The 19,021-nt window shown below is 55.2% G+C and overlaps 1 protein-coding gene across 1 annotated transcript in view; it reads left to right on the forward strand.

The window, feature by feature from the left end:
* The window catches only part of IGSF21 (immunoglobin superfamily member 21), a 172,409-nt gene that overhangs the window by 93,655 nt on the left and 59,733 nt on the right, over window positions 1–19,021 (forward strand). The window contains exons 4-5 of the mRNA XM_019541724.1: window positions 6,583–6,698; window positions 10,283–10,754. Coding sequence (XP_019397269.1) covers window positions 6,583–6,698; window positions 10,283–10,754 — 588 coding nt within the window. The remainder of the gene's footprint in view (window positions 1–6,582; window positions 6,699–10,282; window positions 10,755–19,021) is intronic.

Below are 19,021 nucleotides of genomic sequence, written 5' to 3' on the forward strand. Positions count from 1 at the left end.
ACAGCAGGGGGCAAAACGCTTGCCCAGGCACACGTGTTATCTCCCAGGAGCACGCGCACACCTTGGCATGTCATTTAATTAGCACGGTGCTGCGACGCAGCTGCCAGGATGAGTTCTTGCCTGTTCAGGCCTTCCCGTGCCCATCGCCGCAGTTTCCGAGTGGTTCCGTGAGCACGTCAAGCATCACTATGAGCATGTATACCTGGGGTAATAGGAAAGGAGCAAGGGCTTGAAGCAGTGATTTGGGGGCTTCTTTAGGTTCACGGTTGCCTGTGAATGCACGAGACTGAACTCAATGACTAAGGAGCCCCCTTCCAGTCCCTTGCTGTTGTATCTGCCCTCCGGTTGCAGCCTGGGTCATGATGACTCGAGTCTTTGGAGGGTCAGGGGAAAATATAAGGGAAAGCAAATGAGGCAATCCAAACTGTGGGGCTATGGGGATATGGGAAGGCTCATGCTGGCACCCACCAGTACAGACTTGAGGCCCTGAATTCAAGGGGTGTCCTCCAGCCCTGGCATGGACTGCTTTGACATGTACACTTGCTCCCAGGGCATCCCTGGGTCCCTGCAAGATGCCAAGCTCCATCTGGCTGCAGAGGGACCTTCTGGATTTGACCTTCTGGACTGCCCATTACTTCCAATGGATGCTTCACCAATGAACTATGCTGATCAAGCCCCTTTCTGCCTGTCGGGCACCTGGGAAATGACGGGGCATCTGCTCACATGGGCTCCAACCCACAGCACCAAGGAAACAAGGTGGCTTTCGTTCCGTTGGAGACGTGACGGGCTAGCTGGCAGTGACCGAGCCCAAGGGTTTTGAAAGGGCAAAAGATGATTGGAGGACTTGGGATTCCCTTTCCGCACCAATCAGGCCCCAGAGACTCACCACCCCCCCCAGTGTCCTGATTGGCCCCTTGGGTCACCTGGAGGGGGATAAAAGGGGCAGCATGGGCTGACTCAGGAGAGACCAGCGAGGGACAAGAAGGAAGGAGCTTCACAGAGCTGGCAAGAGCTGAGCCAGCGGGGCAGGAGCAGTGCCCCGGGAGAGCCTGAAAGAGCAGGGCCTGCAGGCAGCAGTGGGACCCTCAGCAGCGTGGCGTGCAGCCGGCAGGAGAGGCCCCCGCCGGGCTCCAGGATCCCCCAGGAGAGGCTCCCCCGCTCCAGCCTGGATCCGTGCAGCAACCTGAGAGGTTCCCAGCTCTGCTTCCAGCTCCTCCAGTCAGAGGCCAGGCAGCTCAACGTGAGGCTGGGGCTCCGGGAAGGTCAAGACCCCTTGCAGGCTGGAGCAGTGCCACCAGAAGTGGCTGTGTGGCAGCGATCCTGCCTACTACATGGGTTCAAGTCCCAGCTGAGGTGACTTGGGGTGAGTGAGCTAACAAGAAGCAAATCTTCTTGCAGTGGAAAGGGGCCCTTGTGTTCTTCCCCCCTTTATCCCCCTCCAGGTACCAAGGCCCTATGTTTCCTTGTCATTTGACATTTTGCAGCTTGTGCCTTTTTATATTTCACCAACCCATATCGTTTGTTCTGCTGTTTGTATTTAATATTTTGTTAACCCTGTTTTTTGTCAATGATTGTAAGTGTCTAACCTTTGTTGAATCCTGCCTCCTTGGGGCATGTCCCCTATACCCTCTGAGTTATGCCTGTTATGTTCCCAGTATTAAAAGGAACATGGTTAAGTCCCCATTGGTGGTCTGGCTCTGCTCTATAGGGGGAGGAGAGTCCCTACACCTCCCACAGCGCTTGTGCACCTGCTTTGATCCCTTCAACTGGAGAGGGGGGACCTCTTGGAGTACTGCCCGGGTTACAGAGGCATCAGGATAATTGCAAGACGCTTCCTCTCTTGGCTTCCTCATCTGCTGCCTGGAGCCTCCTCAACTCATCTGTGCCAACCAAGCCCCCATTGCTGCTTCTCCTTCCCTATGTCTCATGCCTCCTCCCTCTGTTCAGAGGTGCCGGCACCTTCTCCACCAGTTGCATCTGCTGGGTATTTGCATGTTCTGCGATTTGCATACGTTCTTAACGAGCTTGCGTTTGCTGCTGCGCCTCCTCGGAGAGCAATTTGTTGGAAACCTCAAAGCCCCAATCTCATCAAGGCTGATAACGACCTACAAGGGAAGGGGAGCTTCCACCTGCTGCTGCTTCCAGCCAACGAGCCCCCTCCTGGTTCCCATCCATTTGCTTTTGGCAGCTGATGCACTTTGCTCACCAAGGCGGCCCGGAGAGACAGACGGGAGAGGAGCTCATGGGACAGGTGGACGGAGGGTGCTTCGAGCCACGCGTGATGCTGCGGCAATGATACCGGGATGGAAAGTGGTGTTGTTTCATTTGGTCCGAAGCTTGTGGCAAGGGGGAGATAACAGCCCTTGGTAAGTAAGTCCCACACCTGAGGCTGGAGGATACCGGCTCGCATGCACTGAAGATCAGTGGATTCATGCATCTTCTGTCGACTTTAAATGGAGCCAAGTGCAGTGTCTGCAGCTACACAGACAAAATACAGCGGTGAAGGAGCTTGCAGAAAGCTGCCAACGCAGAAGCCAGCTGTCCTGGCTCGGACGGCTCTCCGGTACATGAGAGTGACTGCATCAGGGATATTCACAGGGTCAATTTGGCAACCAGGAGACTGAGATATGGTTTGAATTCTTCCCACATATGCAAGAAATTTGATTCATCACGGCCTTGCTCCAAATGTCCTATCATGTATTATTACTGCTGTGGCCCCATCTGGGATTACAGGCCTATTATGCAAGGGACTGTATTTAATCAGCCTGGGACAATGCCAATCCAAAGAGAGACACTGGGTTATAAATAATAACCGGACCTCTTGTTTGTCTAGGGCAATCAAAACACATTCACATCTGCAATGAACCCAGCTAAACACTCAGGGGGGAGGCCCTACTCTGGGAAATCACACATTTTTCAGGAGACAAGCGGAGCAGAAAATCTTTGTCGGTACGAACCGAGGAAGCTTCCCACACTGCAAGTGCCTGATGTGGAACAGGAGCACTGAATCACGGAGAAGTCAGCACATGGCCAAGGGTGAATAGATTAGCTCTCCTTATGCTGCGAAAACAATGAGGCATCATACTGGCGGCTCTTTAAAAATCAAAGTAAAGCACAGGAGACACCGATCAGGAGAGTGCTGCGCAGAACCATTTGTATTCTGGTTTTGTGCTTGCTAAATTATTTTATTAGGACGGTGAGAAAACTAGAAGCCTTTGAAATCAGGTGCATCTTTGCTGGAGCAAATGGCTGCCTCTCCGGAAATCCAGCTACCGAGGCCTCTATCAGAGCAATATGTACCGGAGCCAGAGTTGCTTGATGCAAACTCGCACAACGGCGTTCGCGTCAGTGGAGCCCTGCTGATTTCCAGCAGGTGAGGCGCAGGGTGGCTGCATTCAGCAGCTTAGCAGTCAGTGTTTGCTTCGAGGTGGAGACTGTCCCATTGACAATGGTGGAGTTGCTCTGGTTGGTGCCAGCTGAGGATCAGCCCTGTGCCAGCACTACCAGCTTGCAGGCCCGTGGCGTATTCTGCAATGGGGCAGGATTATTAACAGCTTTTGGCCTTCAGGGACTCCTCCAGGGCCTGGCAGGCTGAGCACCACCTCTTCGTTTTCATTCGGGCCGACCTCCCAACCAAGCAAGGCTGCGCCAAGGACCCAAGGACTGCGCCCTGCGTGAAGAAGCACGAAGCTGCGTCACCTGCAGTCTTGGTACCACCAACCAGAGACCAGCGGTCGTCTTGTGGTACTGACTAGGGAGCACTGGCGGTCCCGCACTACCAATCAGGGGGCTCTGGTGGTCTCGTGCCACCGATCACAAATCACTATCAGCCCACTTCGAGGGCACGAGTGAGCCTTCCCTACCAGTCAGGGATTGCCACCCCATCAAGCGGAGCGCTAGCGGTCCGCTGTTTCCAATCCAGGCTGCCTGTATTGTGTCTTCAGTAATACCTCCCTCCTGGTGCTGGATGAAGCCAGTGCCCTAATCCCTGCTTTTCACACCATGAGCCAAGCCTGTATTATTTCATAGATTTCATAGACATCAGGGCTGGGGTCAAATCGAGGTCACTGAGGTGGGTGTTTTTGCAGCCGTTTTAACTTAAGATATCATCAAGCTTCGGTGCACCCTGCCCGCAGCGGGCATCAGAGCCAGGTTCGTGCAGGCTGTGTGTTGGCCCACGATACGTGGCTGTTGTCTTCACGTCCCGGCACAGAAGTGGCACATGCCGCCAGGGGACACCTGGATGAAGGAGCAGCAAGGCCATCACCTCCTCCAGGCTGGACAGTGCCCTTGAGACCTCTGTCCCTGCCCAGGCTAACAGCATAGACCGCGGCTGCCAACAGGTCGGGCTGGGAGGCCCGAGCAGCTCACGTGCCCTTGCACAAAGCTTTCTCCCCGCGGATCCTGCTGCTGTGATTAACAGGCAGGAGGAGACACCTGCGCGGGGAATTAGGACCCTGCAGCACAGGGGCTGAGCTCCCCGCCGAGCAGCTGAAACATAAAAGGAGGCATTGCTGCTGAACAGAGACGGCAGTTTGTGTTTATCTCTCCTGTCATTTACGGGCCCGGGCTCGGCTGCTGTTACTGCTCAGTTCAATATTTAATTTTCACATAAACCAGAGGCTTGTTGCTTTTTTTTTTCCCCCCCTCCCCTGTTTTCTTTAATTCCCTCTGGCTGAGGCTGCCGATCTGCTGGGCTTTTATTGTGTTCCCTTTCATGGGATTTTTTTCTGGGAGACGGGAGGGCCCTTCTTCCGCAGACATCAGAGTCCGGCTCAGCTTTCGGTCCCCCTGCTCCTCTTCTGCTCTGGTGCCTGGCATTTTACCTGGCACCTCCTGTCGCCTGGAGGATGCGGAAACAGGGGGGTGAGGGCATCATGCAGTATTGCCCACATGTAATGAGATTAATTGGATTGCATGAGCGTATCAGAGAGACGCAGGGAACGTACGTCTAGGTGCCGGGTGGCGATGGGCAGTGACTTTAATGGTGCAAACCCTAGGTGTCAGGTAGCCACAGGAAGCACGTTGGGGCTACAGCACTATTGCTGTCAGACACTTGCTCAAGTCATCCTGGTTGAAGCTGGAAGAGGACCCATGTCCAAAAGTTTTCCAAGTCCGACAGCATTGGGTTGGGGTTCAGCCCGTTTGAGAGGTAGCACCATGCTGCAAAGCTCACAACCCATCTTGACCGAGCTGCAAAGTCTGGGGGAGTTTGCAAAATGTGTCTTTGGTTGGGGTGTAAGCCTTACATATCTGTAACTCCATCGGCTTCAGTGGGGCAACTTATTGTGCACATTAGTGTCGCATCCACTGGGTTCCAGGTCTAGCTCATACACAGGAGCAGAGACAGCTCCGCAGCAGATGCAAAGCAATGGCTTTCCATTGATACCAGTTTACATCAGCAGAGAGGAGAGACCATTGCCTGTGGCCAGGCAGCTCACAGTCCCAAGAGAGAAAGCCACATTGGGGTGTAGGAGGCAAGAACAGCAGGAGAGGAGAATGAGGCACTGCTCATTAACCCTCCTGTGGGCCTCCACATTCCCAGCTGTAAATGGGCATTAATAGCACCCCCAACCTCCCTGAGACAATTTCACTGTTAGCATCTGTGAGATCCTTGGTCAGAAGAGGCTGCTGTGCGTTGCCGCTTAACCCTAAGTGTCCAAAACGCAAGAGCCACATTGCCAAAACTCCCAAGAGGGGCTTTAAAAATAACTTTAAAAAAAAAATACCCTGAAGCGCACGGTGCTTTTTCTTTGTACACTGGTTTCAGACATTCGAGGGAGAGGAGGTGCCCTGGGACAAGCACTTGGAAGATGGCCCCCGCGACCCCAAAGGCCCCACATTAGCCGAAGCACGTTGGAGCCCACGTCTGAGGGTCCTAGGACCCCATAGGGCTGAGCCATGGGGGCTGTTTGGAGCTGCCTGTCAAGGAGCTGTGGGGAAGGGGGGAGACATTTGCCGCGATGCAGTGACTCACACGTTTGAGTAATACGGTAACGGTGGGGGAGGCAGTCGCATCCCTCTTGGAGCAGGCTGGGATGTGTCACTGGCTGTACGACTGCAAACTGCTATTTGCCCATGAACTTGACTAATTGCACACGCTGCAAACACCTGCTCAGCAGCAGGACTGGGGGCGGGCGGGTGTGCGGAACAGGCGTGGGGGGTGAGGACGGAGCGAGGGAGCCTGGGGGGTGTGCATGGGCACAGCGCACATGGGGACGGTGCTTGTTGTACGTGTGTCCATGGGACGTGCGGGTGTGCAGGGCGGCGCTGCAAATGTGCTTTGCACAGAGGTGCGTGACGTGCCCCATGTGTCTGAGGGTTTGGGTGGACCAGTGCCATGCTGCAGTGGGTGCGTGTGTGTTGGGGAATATCTCCGCACATGAGTGTGTTGCCCTGGGGCACGTATGTGGGTGTACGTGTGACATACAGGTATATGGCGTGTCTCTTCTCCATCTTCATCGTTGTAGGGCCCGGCCGCTGTCTCAGCCGGTGACGCTCTGGGGACAGGACTTGTACAATCTGTCTGCTGGGGCTCGGGGCACATTACCAGGTCACTCACCCTGTCTTTCTCCCCGACAGCTCCTCCCACCTCTATCTCAGTCATCGCCGCAGACACGCCAGCCCCTTTCAGCCGCTATGAGCCACAGAACTTCACCTTGGTCTGCATCGTCTCTGGGGGCAAGCCTGCCCCACTGGTGAGTGTGCACCGGGGACCCTGCGGCCACTGTTTCTTACCCAGCATGGCCAAGGATGTCTGCCTGCCCAGCCCTCCATCTCCCCAGCCCTCTGGGCTATGCCCAGGCTGAGCATGGGTGAGCGTGCATGCCCTGGGGGGTTGCTAGAGAGTGCCTGGGGAGCGGCATTGCCAGCACAGGTTGAAATCGGGAATTACCTGCAGGCCAAAGGGACACTCCCATTTCACGTGCATGGATGGCGATTAGACCACCACCAGCACCTGCATCCTCCAGCCCAAGCCAGCTGTGCACAGGCTGGCTGGTGAAAGGGGATAATGCTCCTGAAAGGAGGAGCACTGAGGGCAGGCACATCCACTGAATCATAAAACCACAGAAAACGAGGGTGGGAAGGGACCTCAGGAGGTCACATCTAGTCCAGCCTCCTGCTCCAAGCAGGACCAGCCCCAAGTAGATCATCCCAGCCAAAGCTCTGGGGTCCAGTCCAGGTGGAAACCACCAGAGATGCCTCCGTTCCCTACGGAGAGTGGCTCAGAGCAGGCAGTCGTGGGGGTAGCACAGGCTGAAAGCAGGGAGGGAGGCAGAGCTGCATTGCAAGGGGGTCGTGGGAGGGTGCGGGTCAGGATCGATGGGCCCAAGCAGAGCCGCTGGAAAGGGCTTGGGGCTGGAGGAGCCGAGGGGGCTGAGGTCTCGACTGAGAGGCATCGGCGGAGCAGCACGTGGGGGGAGCACGGGAGTGGGAGAGCAAGGGGCCGGGGGCCTGCGGTGCAGGGGCAGGGTCTTCACTGAAAGCCACTCCTGTTTCCCCTCGAACAGCAAGCAAAGCCAAGCATCACAAGCCAGCAGCAAAAATGCTCCTGTTGCAGAGAACAGGTGGAGCTGCTGCCCTCTCCTGGAAAAACCAGGCCAGAGCCCGGCGACGGCTGCTGAAGGCTGTGATGCAGAGCGGTGCCTGCTGCCTCGCCTAGGGCAGCGTGGTTTCGGGAGCGGGGCATTGGTGCAGAGGCGGCCCAGGCATCGGGTCTGTGCCCTGCCTCTGCTGGGGGGGGCAGTGCTGTCATTGGTATGCCCTCCCATTTCCCAGCTGCTTGAGAGACACAGGGTAGCAGAGGGGGGTGGATTAAGGGTATGGATTAGGGCAGAGGTGGGCATGTGGAGGGTGCTGGGTAGTTAGGAGCAGCGGTGCTGAATGGGAGGGCGCTGGGGCTCTGGAGCTGGGCCCACCAGCCTCAGGTACTTCTCAACTGGGGTAACTCCACCCGTATCCTTCAAAGAATCACTGGTGCAAGTTGCACCGGTTTTGTTTTATCCATCCCTGCTCATCCCAAAGCAGCGTTTGCAAAAGGCACGGTGACTGTTCCTTGCTCTCCTACCACGCAGCAGCCAGGCACTGCGACGGCGACCTGTGTGATGAGTTATCCCAGGGTAGCTGCACATCTGTCTGTCCCTGATCCCTATGTAATTGGCTTGGGTTTACAGATCACTCCAGGGCATGCGTGCACATCTGTCCACGTCCACACTGAGAGGTCCTTTTCTTCCCCAGCCTTCTGGGAACCCAGAACAATGCGGTTAAATGGGAGATATTTCCCTGCATCAGGGGCTGCCTTCAGCAGGCTTTCTCTTCTTTCAAGGCAGCCTCTGAACTTATTTCCTGAATGATTTTCCTTTAAGTAAACATAAGCAGGAGGCCAATGGGGTTCCTTTCTCTTTCAAAGGCTCGGGAGGTGTTTCTGCGCGTTCAGGCTGATGTTTAAGGCATTTAAATAAAAATATTTTGCTATTTTTAAAACACTTATCACCAAACAGTCCCGCCGCCTTTACATTGCACCGCGACTTCAGAGACTTGAAAGGAGCTCTTTGAAATGGAATACAATCCTGCTTTAGCGAGGCTTCGCAAAGCCCTACGCAGGCATTGTGTCTGCAAGGGATTTTCATGCTGAACTCCCAGTACTCAGACCTGCCCCTCACCCCGGCGCGCTGACACCTTCCCTGCTGACACCCCCCTTCCTTTGCTCAGGCACACTCACCCTCACATGTTCCCTCACACATGTGTGTGCACACACCTTAGACAGGCAGATGCACATGCCTTCACACTTGTGCACGCACCTTCAGAGACAACCTGCATGCATGCGTGAACAGACACACACACACACACGCGCGCACACACTTCCTCACCTTCAGCCATACCTCCGTCGTTTGTATTCCTTGCTTTCCAGTAGTGTCTAAAGGATCAGGGCCCCAGTGGCCTGGGGGAGAGAGTCCTGCCACAAGCAGCTGCTGGAGGTGGACCAGAGAGACCGAGTGTGTGAGAAGGGGTGCAGCATAGAGGCAGCTGCACCATCACCTTCACCCCCAGACTGCCTCGGGCAGACGCCCTCCCCTACCCTCCTGCACACACAAGCCCTCACTATCACACTCAGCGTGCTTCACATCCCCTGCTGGCTCTGCACACTCACTTGCTTCCTCTCACATACACACTTCAGCCTGTTCTTCCGCTCACGCTCACCTTATCACTACCACGCTCGGATTCTTATGTCCGCTCTCTCTCACACACGCGCACTTTCTTAGTCTGTGACACAACCATTCACACTCCTGTGTTTCATACACACACGCCACTTGGGGGCTCGGCTGCTCGCTGACACAATAGATGCACGTGCCTCTCTGCTTCTCTCTCTTGTACATCCCACTTTGCGCGTGCATTTTCTGTCCCGGTGCCAGTGAGGCAGCCCAGGACAGAAAAGCAGTGAGTAGCGTGGGGGCTTACTGCTATTTCAGTACTTTATTTCATGCTGGCTGCCTCCCAGACTCAAATTCGGTCCTAGCCCAGAAAAACGTCCTGTCTGCCAGCCTCTTGACCTGTCCAAGTTTCCATCGCAGCTGTCCCTGTCCCCCTGGCAGGTCTGGGTGTACCTGAAAGTCACTGTGGGTAGTACAGAGCAGCGGCTTTAGGGACTGGTTCTGCTAGGGCTGTTCCTTTGAGCTGCCAGCACCTAGGACCAGGAAGTTGGTGGGAACCAGTTCTGGTCCCAGCTGAGCTCATCCTGATGGAGCTGATTTCTGGCCTGTGCTGCAAGAGCACGAGGTGGAGCAGAAAGATGGAAGCTAATACAGCCTCGGTCCGACTCTCACCCGTGCCTCTTTCAGCTCCTCGCCGTGTTTTGCAACCACTCTGACATAAGCCGTTGGGTTCCCGGGGATCCGTGGATGGCTGAAGGCACGAGCAGCCATCGGAGCGTCTCTCCCAGCATAAGCCAGGGGACATCACACCTCGGTTGGGTGTTGAGAGGGAGCAGCTGAAGGCTTCGTCCCACAGGGAGTTTCCCTGCAGGTCACAGCCCCACGGGCATCCCAAAGAGAGCCTTGCACGTGTGGGCATAGACACCTCCGGTCTCTAGGGACGTCTGTCTAATGGATGAAGGCAGCAGCAGAGTTGTCCTTCCTCCAGGACAGTGCTTGGCCTGACTGGTCTCTCCTGGGGGTCCCAGCACACCGGGGAGGTGGGGGGCGTCTTGGCTAGCGCAGAGAGGATGGTCTGGGCAACGCAGCGGGTGGCAGGAGCCCATGGCGCTCTCTCTCTGCCCCTCCAGGTGTACTTCAAGAGAGACGGGGAGCTCCTAGAGGTGGTGCCCCTCGTGGAGCCTCCGGCCAGCGCTGCCGGGTTGCAAGACGGCCGAGCTCCCCGCAACCTGCTGAACCGCGACCTGGACGACACCAAGATGCAGAAGTCCCTGTCCCTCCTGGACGTGGAGGAGCGGGGGGGGCGGCCGTACACTGAGGACCCCTTCAAGAGCCTCACCGCCGACCCGGGACTTCTCTTCAGCCCAGCCACGGAGATCATCCCAGAGACTGTGGTGAGCTTGGAGTTCCCGCGGTGGGTCCCCAACACGGAGCCCATCTACTACTTCCACCACACGCACATCCCCATCAGCGACGGCACCGTGGAGGTGCGGGCCATGCTCATGTGGACACTTAACCCGCAGATAGACAATGAGGCGCTCTTCAGCTGTGAAGTCAAGCACCCTGCCCTCTCCATGCCTATGCAGTCTGAGGTCACGCTAGGTAAGGCCTGCGTTTCTCTTGTCTTGCCGTCCGAATGTGGGGATGGAGCGGGGAAGTCGGCCGGGAGGGGCACGGTTTAAAGGGCAAGATGTAACTTGTAATTGCCTGGACCCGCAGCTTATGTTCAGGGTAATGAATACGGTCTCACTTTTCCAAGCACTCCTCCATCTCTCTCTTCCATTTCCTTTCCTACCCCACCTTCTCTCTCTTCCTCTCTCCCAGCCATCTTCCTTCACTCCACTTCTCTTCCACTCCCTTTTGCACCCTTTACATTGATTTCTCCTTCATGCCACCCTGGCATCGGTGAAGATGGCCATACGTTCAGTGGCTTCCTCGAGATGCCCATGTCTGATCATTCAAGGACGTGGCTAGCAGTCAAGAGACTGGTACCCCACGGCCTCTGCCCAGGTGCAGAATATCATCATGAACTAAACAGGAGATGCTTGTTTCTTAGTGCCAGGCTGCTTAATTAAGCAAACAGGAGAGAGCCACTTTGATGCAGCAAAACAAAGACAAGATATTTCAATCTGTATTAAGTAGCAGCTGCCATTCATAAAGGAAAATAAGGTAACATCCGTGCATCAGGAGGCCATTGAGTGGGAGGGTGGGAATAATTACTATCTGGATGACTCTGATGTTAGGGAGAGAATAAGTAACTTAATCTTTCCTCCCACAAAATGCAAACACCTGGGTCTCCACAGCTCAGAAATTGAGCCCCACCACCCTACTTTCCATTAATTACGCCTTCCCTAGCCTAGGCCACATCTGCCCCCAGCCTTCCTGGTGACAGACAAGAGCCACCCCAGGGAAGTAGCCAGAGCATTTCTCTCCGCACGGTTTCCAGCAGCCATGTGCAGTCCCACTGCTGCAGCTTTATCAGCAAGGGGTGGATGCACCCCGGGAAGGTGCCGGTGGCTGAAGGGACCATGGCAGACAGCAGAAAGCATGGGCATGTCTGCATGGGTGCTGGGTGGCAGCTGAGCCCACCTGGGCTTTGCACTGGATCCCCTGCCCAGATTCAGCAGTGAGGACAGCAGCTCTTGGGTCTTCTGGGCTTTCAGCTCAAAGCCTCCCATCTGCTCAGAGCTTCCCATCCGCCCATCCAGCGGAGGGTAACCAAAATGGTTCAGGGTCTGGGGTACATGAGGGGAGGCTGAGAGAAATGAGCTTATTTGGTCTGCAGAGGGAAGACTGAGGGGGGCTGAATAGCAGCCTTCAAGTCCCTGCAGAGGGTTGCAAAGAGGATGGAGCTGGACTGTCCTCAGTGGTGAAGGAGCAACGGGTTCATGTTGCAACAAGGGAGGTTTAGGTTGGATATTAGGAAAAACTTTCTCACACTGGAACAGAGAGCTGGTGGATTCTCCATTCTTGGAGGTTTTTAAGACCTGGCTAGACAAAGCCCTGGCTGGGATGAGGTAGCTGGGGCTGATCCTGCTTTGAGCAGAGGCGTGGACTAGATGTGACCTCCTGAAGTCCCTTCACACCCTCATTTCTATGGTTCTGTGATCTGGAGCAGACTTTGCCTGTCCTGCATGGTGGATGCTGTGCTAGTGGGGCATCCCTGGGGGGCAACGCCTCCCCAGAACGGGAACAGCATGGACTGAACTTCCCTGGTGCGCACCCTGCAAGTGAACTCTCCCCAGTCAAAGCAAGCTATCCGCCGTTCTCGAGAAAGCCATTAACACCAGCCAACTAGAAGGGACCAGGGACTTCTTTGCAAGCATGATGTAGCCAGCAACCAATCAGGAACTGGAAAAGACTCCTCCCCGCCCCTTCTGCACCTATCAGGGTCATCCAACAGAAAGAGTTTTCCCCTCGCAGCCTCGCCAGGTTGGAGTCCAACCAACAAATGCAAAATCAAAAGCCTTTGCAGTCCAGTACCAATCCAGTGAGAGCAGCCTTCAGCCTTGAGCGATGGTTATCGCGGCCCGATGGAACAAAACTCGGATGAAAAGGAAATTATGGGTGGGAGGACAAGGGGAATCTTTTGCTCTCCCTCGTCTTTGGCAACTAGCGTCAAAACTAACGAGGCTTTGCAAGCTCCAGATCATGCTGAAGATATGAAAGCAGATCCTTTTCATTCCCCCTGCCCCCGCCCGAAACCCACTTGTCAAGGCACTCAATCTGTGACGTAAACCCCTCAAAAAAAAAAATCACCGGGACTTCAAAAGGCAAAGAACAGGAGAAGCACGTTGCATCTTCCCAGTCATCGCCGAGCCCATCAGATGGCAAAAGCTTCTCTACGCGGCCCATTATTTTACAGCTCGGATGGGATTAAAGCCACTCTCATTAATTTTTCAGATTCCGGCACCCAAGATTAATTATCTCTTGCCTTTCACTGGAGCAAAAATATATATATAAAACCTCGCTCTGCAGACACGCTCCAGAATGAAAAGGTCACGGTGTGATTGTTAAATGAAGTGGCTTCGATGGGATGGCGGGCGTAGCTGCCCATTGATCTCCCCGAACACCGACAATGCTTTACGCCGTACAACCCCTGGCACAAATCCCGCGCCCCTTTAAGTTGCAAGCGCCGCAGCACCATTTCAGATAATGAACCCCCAGCTTCCCCGCAGACCCCAGCTCTGTCAGAGGCGAGAAGAGCCTTTGATGCAAGTACTGCCTGACAAAAAAACGTCATGAACACGGCGCTCGGGTTGTCCCGTCGTGTCAGCCACCCTTTGAACCTCTGAAAACTGGGAAAAGCAAGTGCTAAGGATCACGTCGACGCAACCTTCAATCTTTCCTCCATCGCCTGCCCGCCTCCCGGAGTGGGCAATCATCTCTGGGTATTATGCATGCTAGGCATAGCTGTGCCAAGTGGTGGAGGGCTTGACTGGAATTGAGATTGTGATGCAAAGAAAGGGCCCTGTCCCCTTGGAGGGGGGATCTGAAGTCCTCTCTCTGCCTGCCCATCCCCAGCCCTGTGCTGGACCAGAGGAAAGAGGCCTGTGAGTGTTAAGAGACGGTGCCTCGCTACAGTGATCATTTCTGACGGTTGCGGCAGTGGGTGTGCTATGGCGGGGGGGGTGTTCTTGCGATGGGACCCATCATCAGCGGGAGCTGGCAAGGCCCCTTTGGGCAGCAGCTGCACTTTTTGAATCTGGTTGCAACATCGTCTCTGGGCTATTGATGAGTATGGCATCCTTGCCGTGAGAGAGAAGAGCTGTAAAAAGCAGGGGGAAAAGAGCTGCTAACTTCAGAAAGTCTGGAGTCATGCCTGTGCAAGAAGCTCGTGGAAAATAGGTGCAGGTATCTCAGCACAGCTTCCCCCAAGCACAAGCTTAGCTTTAGCAGGGAGATGCTGCATGATGACTGGTCATGTGTCTTATTTCCCGAAGGTGAGCTTTATCTGCACGGGCAGTTCAAAACTGCAGAGACTGTCTTTGATGGGTACATCGAGTTATCGGTCAGGAAGGGCAGACTTAGAGCCGCGTTCTCGTTCCTGATTGTCAGAAGTTCGAGTGAAATACCTTCATTTTTTTCTGGGGTTTGAGTGTTGCTGGACCCAATGGGCCGGCTTCCTCTGCCTGAAGAAGGGTGTTTGTACCCTAAAGCTTGCGCAGAAGAATTTTTCCAACTATTTTAGTGGACCTAAGAAAAAATATTGGATTTACCCAAAAAAACCTTGTCTGCCTTAGGACACAGTGGGCATTTTAGACCGTCGTAGCTAGCCAACGGCTTGCAGCTGACATGCTGGGTAAAAGCAACGTCTAGCTTTCATGGGGGCTTTTCATCAGTAGCTCTCCCCCAACTTTACAGAGGTGGTCAGCTTTTTATCCTTGTTTGGATCTTGGGGGAAGCGAGGCACAAGGAAGGCCTTAGGACAGCCAAGCAGCCAGTGGCAGAACTGGGAACAGAAGCCAGGTCTCGAGTCTCAAGCCAGCGTTCGCTCGTTTTGGCCACCGAGCTGCCCGGGAAGCCTCAAAATGCCGGCGCGCTCACGCTTACAGTGGAAGAGAGGTTGTGCTCGGCACGTGAGAGAGAGCCAGGTGCCTCTGTCCTCCTCCTCTCCCTCAATTGCAAGCAGGACCCAAGAAGTGGTGTTTAGATTTTATTTTTGTGACAGAGCCCCACCAAGATCCTGGCGCCCACGCGAGAGGGGGAGTGCAGCAGAAGACCCCTCCTTTCAGCTCTCTCTGTTTTCTGCCGCTTGTCACAACCCCGGCAGCTGCACTTTTGGTGGCAAAGATAACTGAGGTGCCACGAGAGGCCCATTCCCAAAGCCGAACCCCACCGCCGGGTGCCGTGCACCGATCCGGGAGGCGAACAGCACCGCTCCATCCATCCAGCGAGGCGTCAATCCCCTCCGAAAGGTCATTAAAATGGATCTGGCTCCAACACCCCCTGGCTCCACCATCTCCCCCCCTCCCGCCCCACCAATCTGCCGTGGCTGGAAAAAGATTAGCCGCTGTCTAAAAGGAGCTAATCCCAAGAACGGTGTCCTGATCAAACAGCTCACTGAGCCTCACCTTGCGAAGAACGACTCTCTCCTGTCAGGCTGCGGCATTTACATATTAAAGACAAAATACCTTTTATGTTAATCCTGGCTGGAAAGCCGCCTTTGGCTGAGGGAGACATAAATCTTACACTTCCAAGACAATGGGTTTCCGCAGAAACAGCTAAATGCTTTGCAGACAGGTACTTGCTAAGCCGAACCTCCGCTCCTCCTTGAGAAGCAATGCTATATATAGCTGCCTGCCCTTCCTGATGCTATCGGAGATAATAGGTGCAAGGCCCACATCCACTCCCACTCAGGAGAAAAGATACAGGGGGATAGTTCTGCGGCAACCTCTTTTTGCCTCCCCGTCTCAGCAGTAATGCCTCTTTCTCCTCCGGGGAACGAGATCCGCGGGACTGTGCTTTTGGACATATTATGACTACTCTAGCTGGGCTGTCCCCTGCCTACCCAGACCGGAGCCCAGGATTGGCACGGTACAAACCCATTCCCCAAAGACAGGCCCCACTAGAAGAGCTTCCAGTTGGTACAGACGAGACAGACAGAGATTGTTGCCCCCCTTTTAGAGATGGAGAACGGAGGCACCCAAGCACCTGGGAACATCACAGTCCTGATGTCTCCGACCCCATCCACACTGGACCCATCTCAAACCTAAGCAACCTAGTCGAGGCTGAATCCTGTTTCACTTTACCTGCCCCAACAAACCAGTCTGCCAGCTGTCTAACTGCTGTCTTTGGCCTTTAGAGACACGCTGCAATGCTCTTTCACCCGCACCGTGGCCACACGGTCATCGCGCAGCTCCTGATCATCCATGTTAATCTGTGCTCTGGCCAGGCAGGATAAGTCCCAAAACCACCCAGCAGCTGAGTGGTAAGGAACAGGAGGCTGAAGCGTCTAGTCCCTGTCACCGGGAAGGGATTTGAATCTATTTCTGACAGCCCAGCACAATGTCTTGGCCCCCCAGGCTGTAGCCTGGTGCATCACCCAGCGCCACCACTGTACATCATCCAGCGCCACCACTGTGCATCATCCAGCGCCACCACTGTGTATCATCCAGAGCCACCACTGTACATCATCCAGCGCCACCACTGTACATCATCCAGCGCCACCACTGTGCATCACCCAGTGCCACCACTGTACATCATCCAGCGCCACCACTGTACATCATCCAGCGCCACCACTGTACATCATCCAGCGCCACCACTGTACATCATCCAGTGCCACCACTGTGCATCACCCAGTGCCACCACTGTACATCATCCAGTGCCACCACTGTACATCATCCAGTGCCACCACTGTGCATCATCCAGTGCCATCTGCTCTCTTCCTCCTGTTCCCACATATCTGCCTCTCTTGGCAGTGCAGGGAACTGGTTTCAAAAGGAGCGCTAGAGAGGCCACAACAATACCTGCCCTGTGGCTTGGCACCTAGCACGCTGTGCTGGAACATCAAAGACATGTATCTTCAAATCCACTCTCATTCAAGGGGCCTATAACCTGCACCTCCCACTGCCTGGGTGAGCACAGAGGGCCCTAAGGACTCAGCTTTTGGTGCGGAAACACGGGAGCCCCCCTCCTCTATCTGCCTGACCGGCCTGTAGCCTGCCCTGCACGCTCAGTAGCCGTGTGGACACAGACTGTGTACAAGTGCCACAAACTGTACGCAACCAGGAAACTGCCGTTTGGGCAACCCTCGCTGTGAAATAGGAATCTGCCCTCCGGGTCGGAGAGAGACAGCGCTCTGCTCTAGCTGGACACTGGTGGGCTGGGACCTCTTGCTCCAGCTGTATTAGTTCAGCGCTTTAGCTCTGGAAGTCCCAGCATCAGCCCTCACTGATGACCAAGGAGGACCCTATGACGTCAACCCTGATGTCATCAGTGGATGTGACAAAGCGACCAGGTGTAAATGAGGAGGTGACACTGCCACCCACCGTGTCCTTCCTAGCAGTGAGCTTGGCAGCAGAGGCCGCTGGTAGCATCTCTGCCAGCAATAAAATACCCCACGCCCAAACTTCTGCTTGGAGTTGTCAAAAGCAAGGAAAAGTCAAGCCAGCACTGCAGATACTTTCACCTGAGAAGTCTTCAGGACCGAGCCCTGTGTGAACCCCCACCCCATCATTCGCCCTCAAACGCTGGGCAGATCCAGTTCCAGGTCTGAGCTCTGCAGCTCGGGGCCGTCTCTGCAGGATGCCGTTCAGCGAGCGTCCCAGCTCACCTCAGCGCTGCCCAACCTCGGGATCTCAGAGGAGGAACCAAGAGGCAAAGTCTGAGACCGGCTGAGCCCTCCCGAGCAGCCAGTCACCCCATAGCCCCACGGCTCCCCTCCGAGCCTAGGCTGCCCAGTGGGACCTCGGGTGAGAACTGCCCTCTGCAAATTGCCCTGAGAGACCCCCAGCCCAGTGGCCCTGCGCAGAGACAGGGCAGCCGCTCAGTTGGATGAGTTGTGCTCAAGTCCTGACACCGGTGCTTCCTTGGCAGACCACAGCTGGCACCCCTCGTTTGGCCACCAGCTCCCCAACCCAACGCAGCCTTCTCTCCCCAGCACGGGGAGCATCGACAGCATCGTCCATCGCCCGGTCCTGGAGGGACTGCGAATGCAAACTGCAAGTGGCAGCTGGGAGCCCAGGGGCTCCAGAGGTTGGCAGGGGGCTAAAGAGAGGAGACATCCGAGGCAAGAGTCAGGGACGGAGCTGCTGCTCTGGCCCGCGTGCCTGCAGGGGATGCTTCCCTCCTGCTCTGACTCAAAGGACCCCCGCTCAAGCCACCACCCAAAGCACGCGTGCGAGGTCGGAGAAGTGGCTTCTCAGCAGCCTCGAGTTAGGGAATCCAGGTGGAGTCTGGGAAAGGGAGCAAGGATGCAAGGATCCTGCCACCGCCTTTCTCCGTTAGCGGGGAACATTGTGTCAGGCCGTCACAGGCGATTAATCACCTGTCAGGCGGAGTGGGGGGCAGGGTAGCTTTCATTTATGCTCCGCCTCGTTAGCTTGCCGACGCCTGCTGTCTCTGGAGGCCAGAGCTACTTAATGAGTGATGCGCTCTCATGCTTATTAATATGGGAGCGTGTTTTGAGAGGTGCCAGCAACGGCTTGGAGATGTGCAGTTTACGGCAATCACATCACTGCTCAGCTTCCCCCATACTCGGCAGCATCTTGGCCCCCGTAAAAAATCCCAGTGCCTCTTGTGCTCAACTGCATGGCAAAAAGACTGGCTGTGCTGGGGTGAAAGTCCCCTCCGGCCCGTATGCTCACTGTCGTGGCAGGACGGAAACAAAACCACCCCCAGGTATGGCCTGCACCTGCTGCTAGCAGCCAAGGTGGACCCTTCTTCAGGTAGGAGTCCACCTCCCACCAGAAAAGGGATCCATATGGCTTCAGCTGGTCCCTCTCCTGGGACTTACCATATACCCACCTATCCCTCCCACCATGTGCACGTGCACGTGCACATGCACGCACACACACCGAGCTTCTAACCTGCCAGTCGTGCGGTGCTGTAGGCGCAGGATGCACAGCCATCCATGCCCTTCCTCAGTCCCATAGGTGATCTGCTTATACCCCGAAGCATAAAATTTGATTAGCCCTTTATGAACATGCATAACTACCGCGCCAGGGTTTATTAATGCCCATAAAAATTAGCCAGCTCCTTTTTATACCCAGCCACAGTAGGCGACTGATGAGAAATTCGGTGTCAGCTTTGATGCCATTCGTTTTATGCAGAGGCTCTTGTTCACATCTGGTAGGGGGGATGCACTCATCAGGTTTCTCTCTCTACCCTTCTTCTGGCTTTAGGCACATCGGCCCTTACAGGACGCG

This window comes from Crocodylus porosus, unplaced genomic scaffold, assembly GCF_001723895.1.
Source record: "Crocodylus porosus isolate Cpor-Errol unplaced genomic scaffold, CroPor_comp1, whole genome shotgun sequence".
Lineage (NCBI taxonomy): Eukaryota > Metazoa > Chordata > Crocodylia > Crocodylidae > Crocodylus > Crocodylus porosus.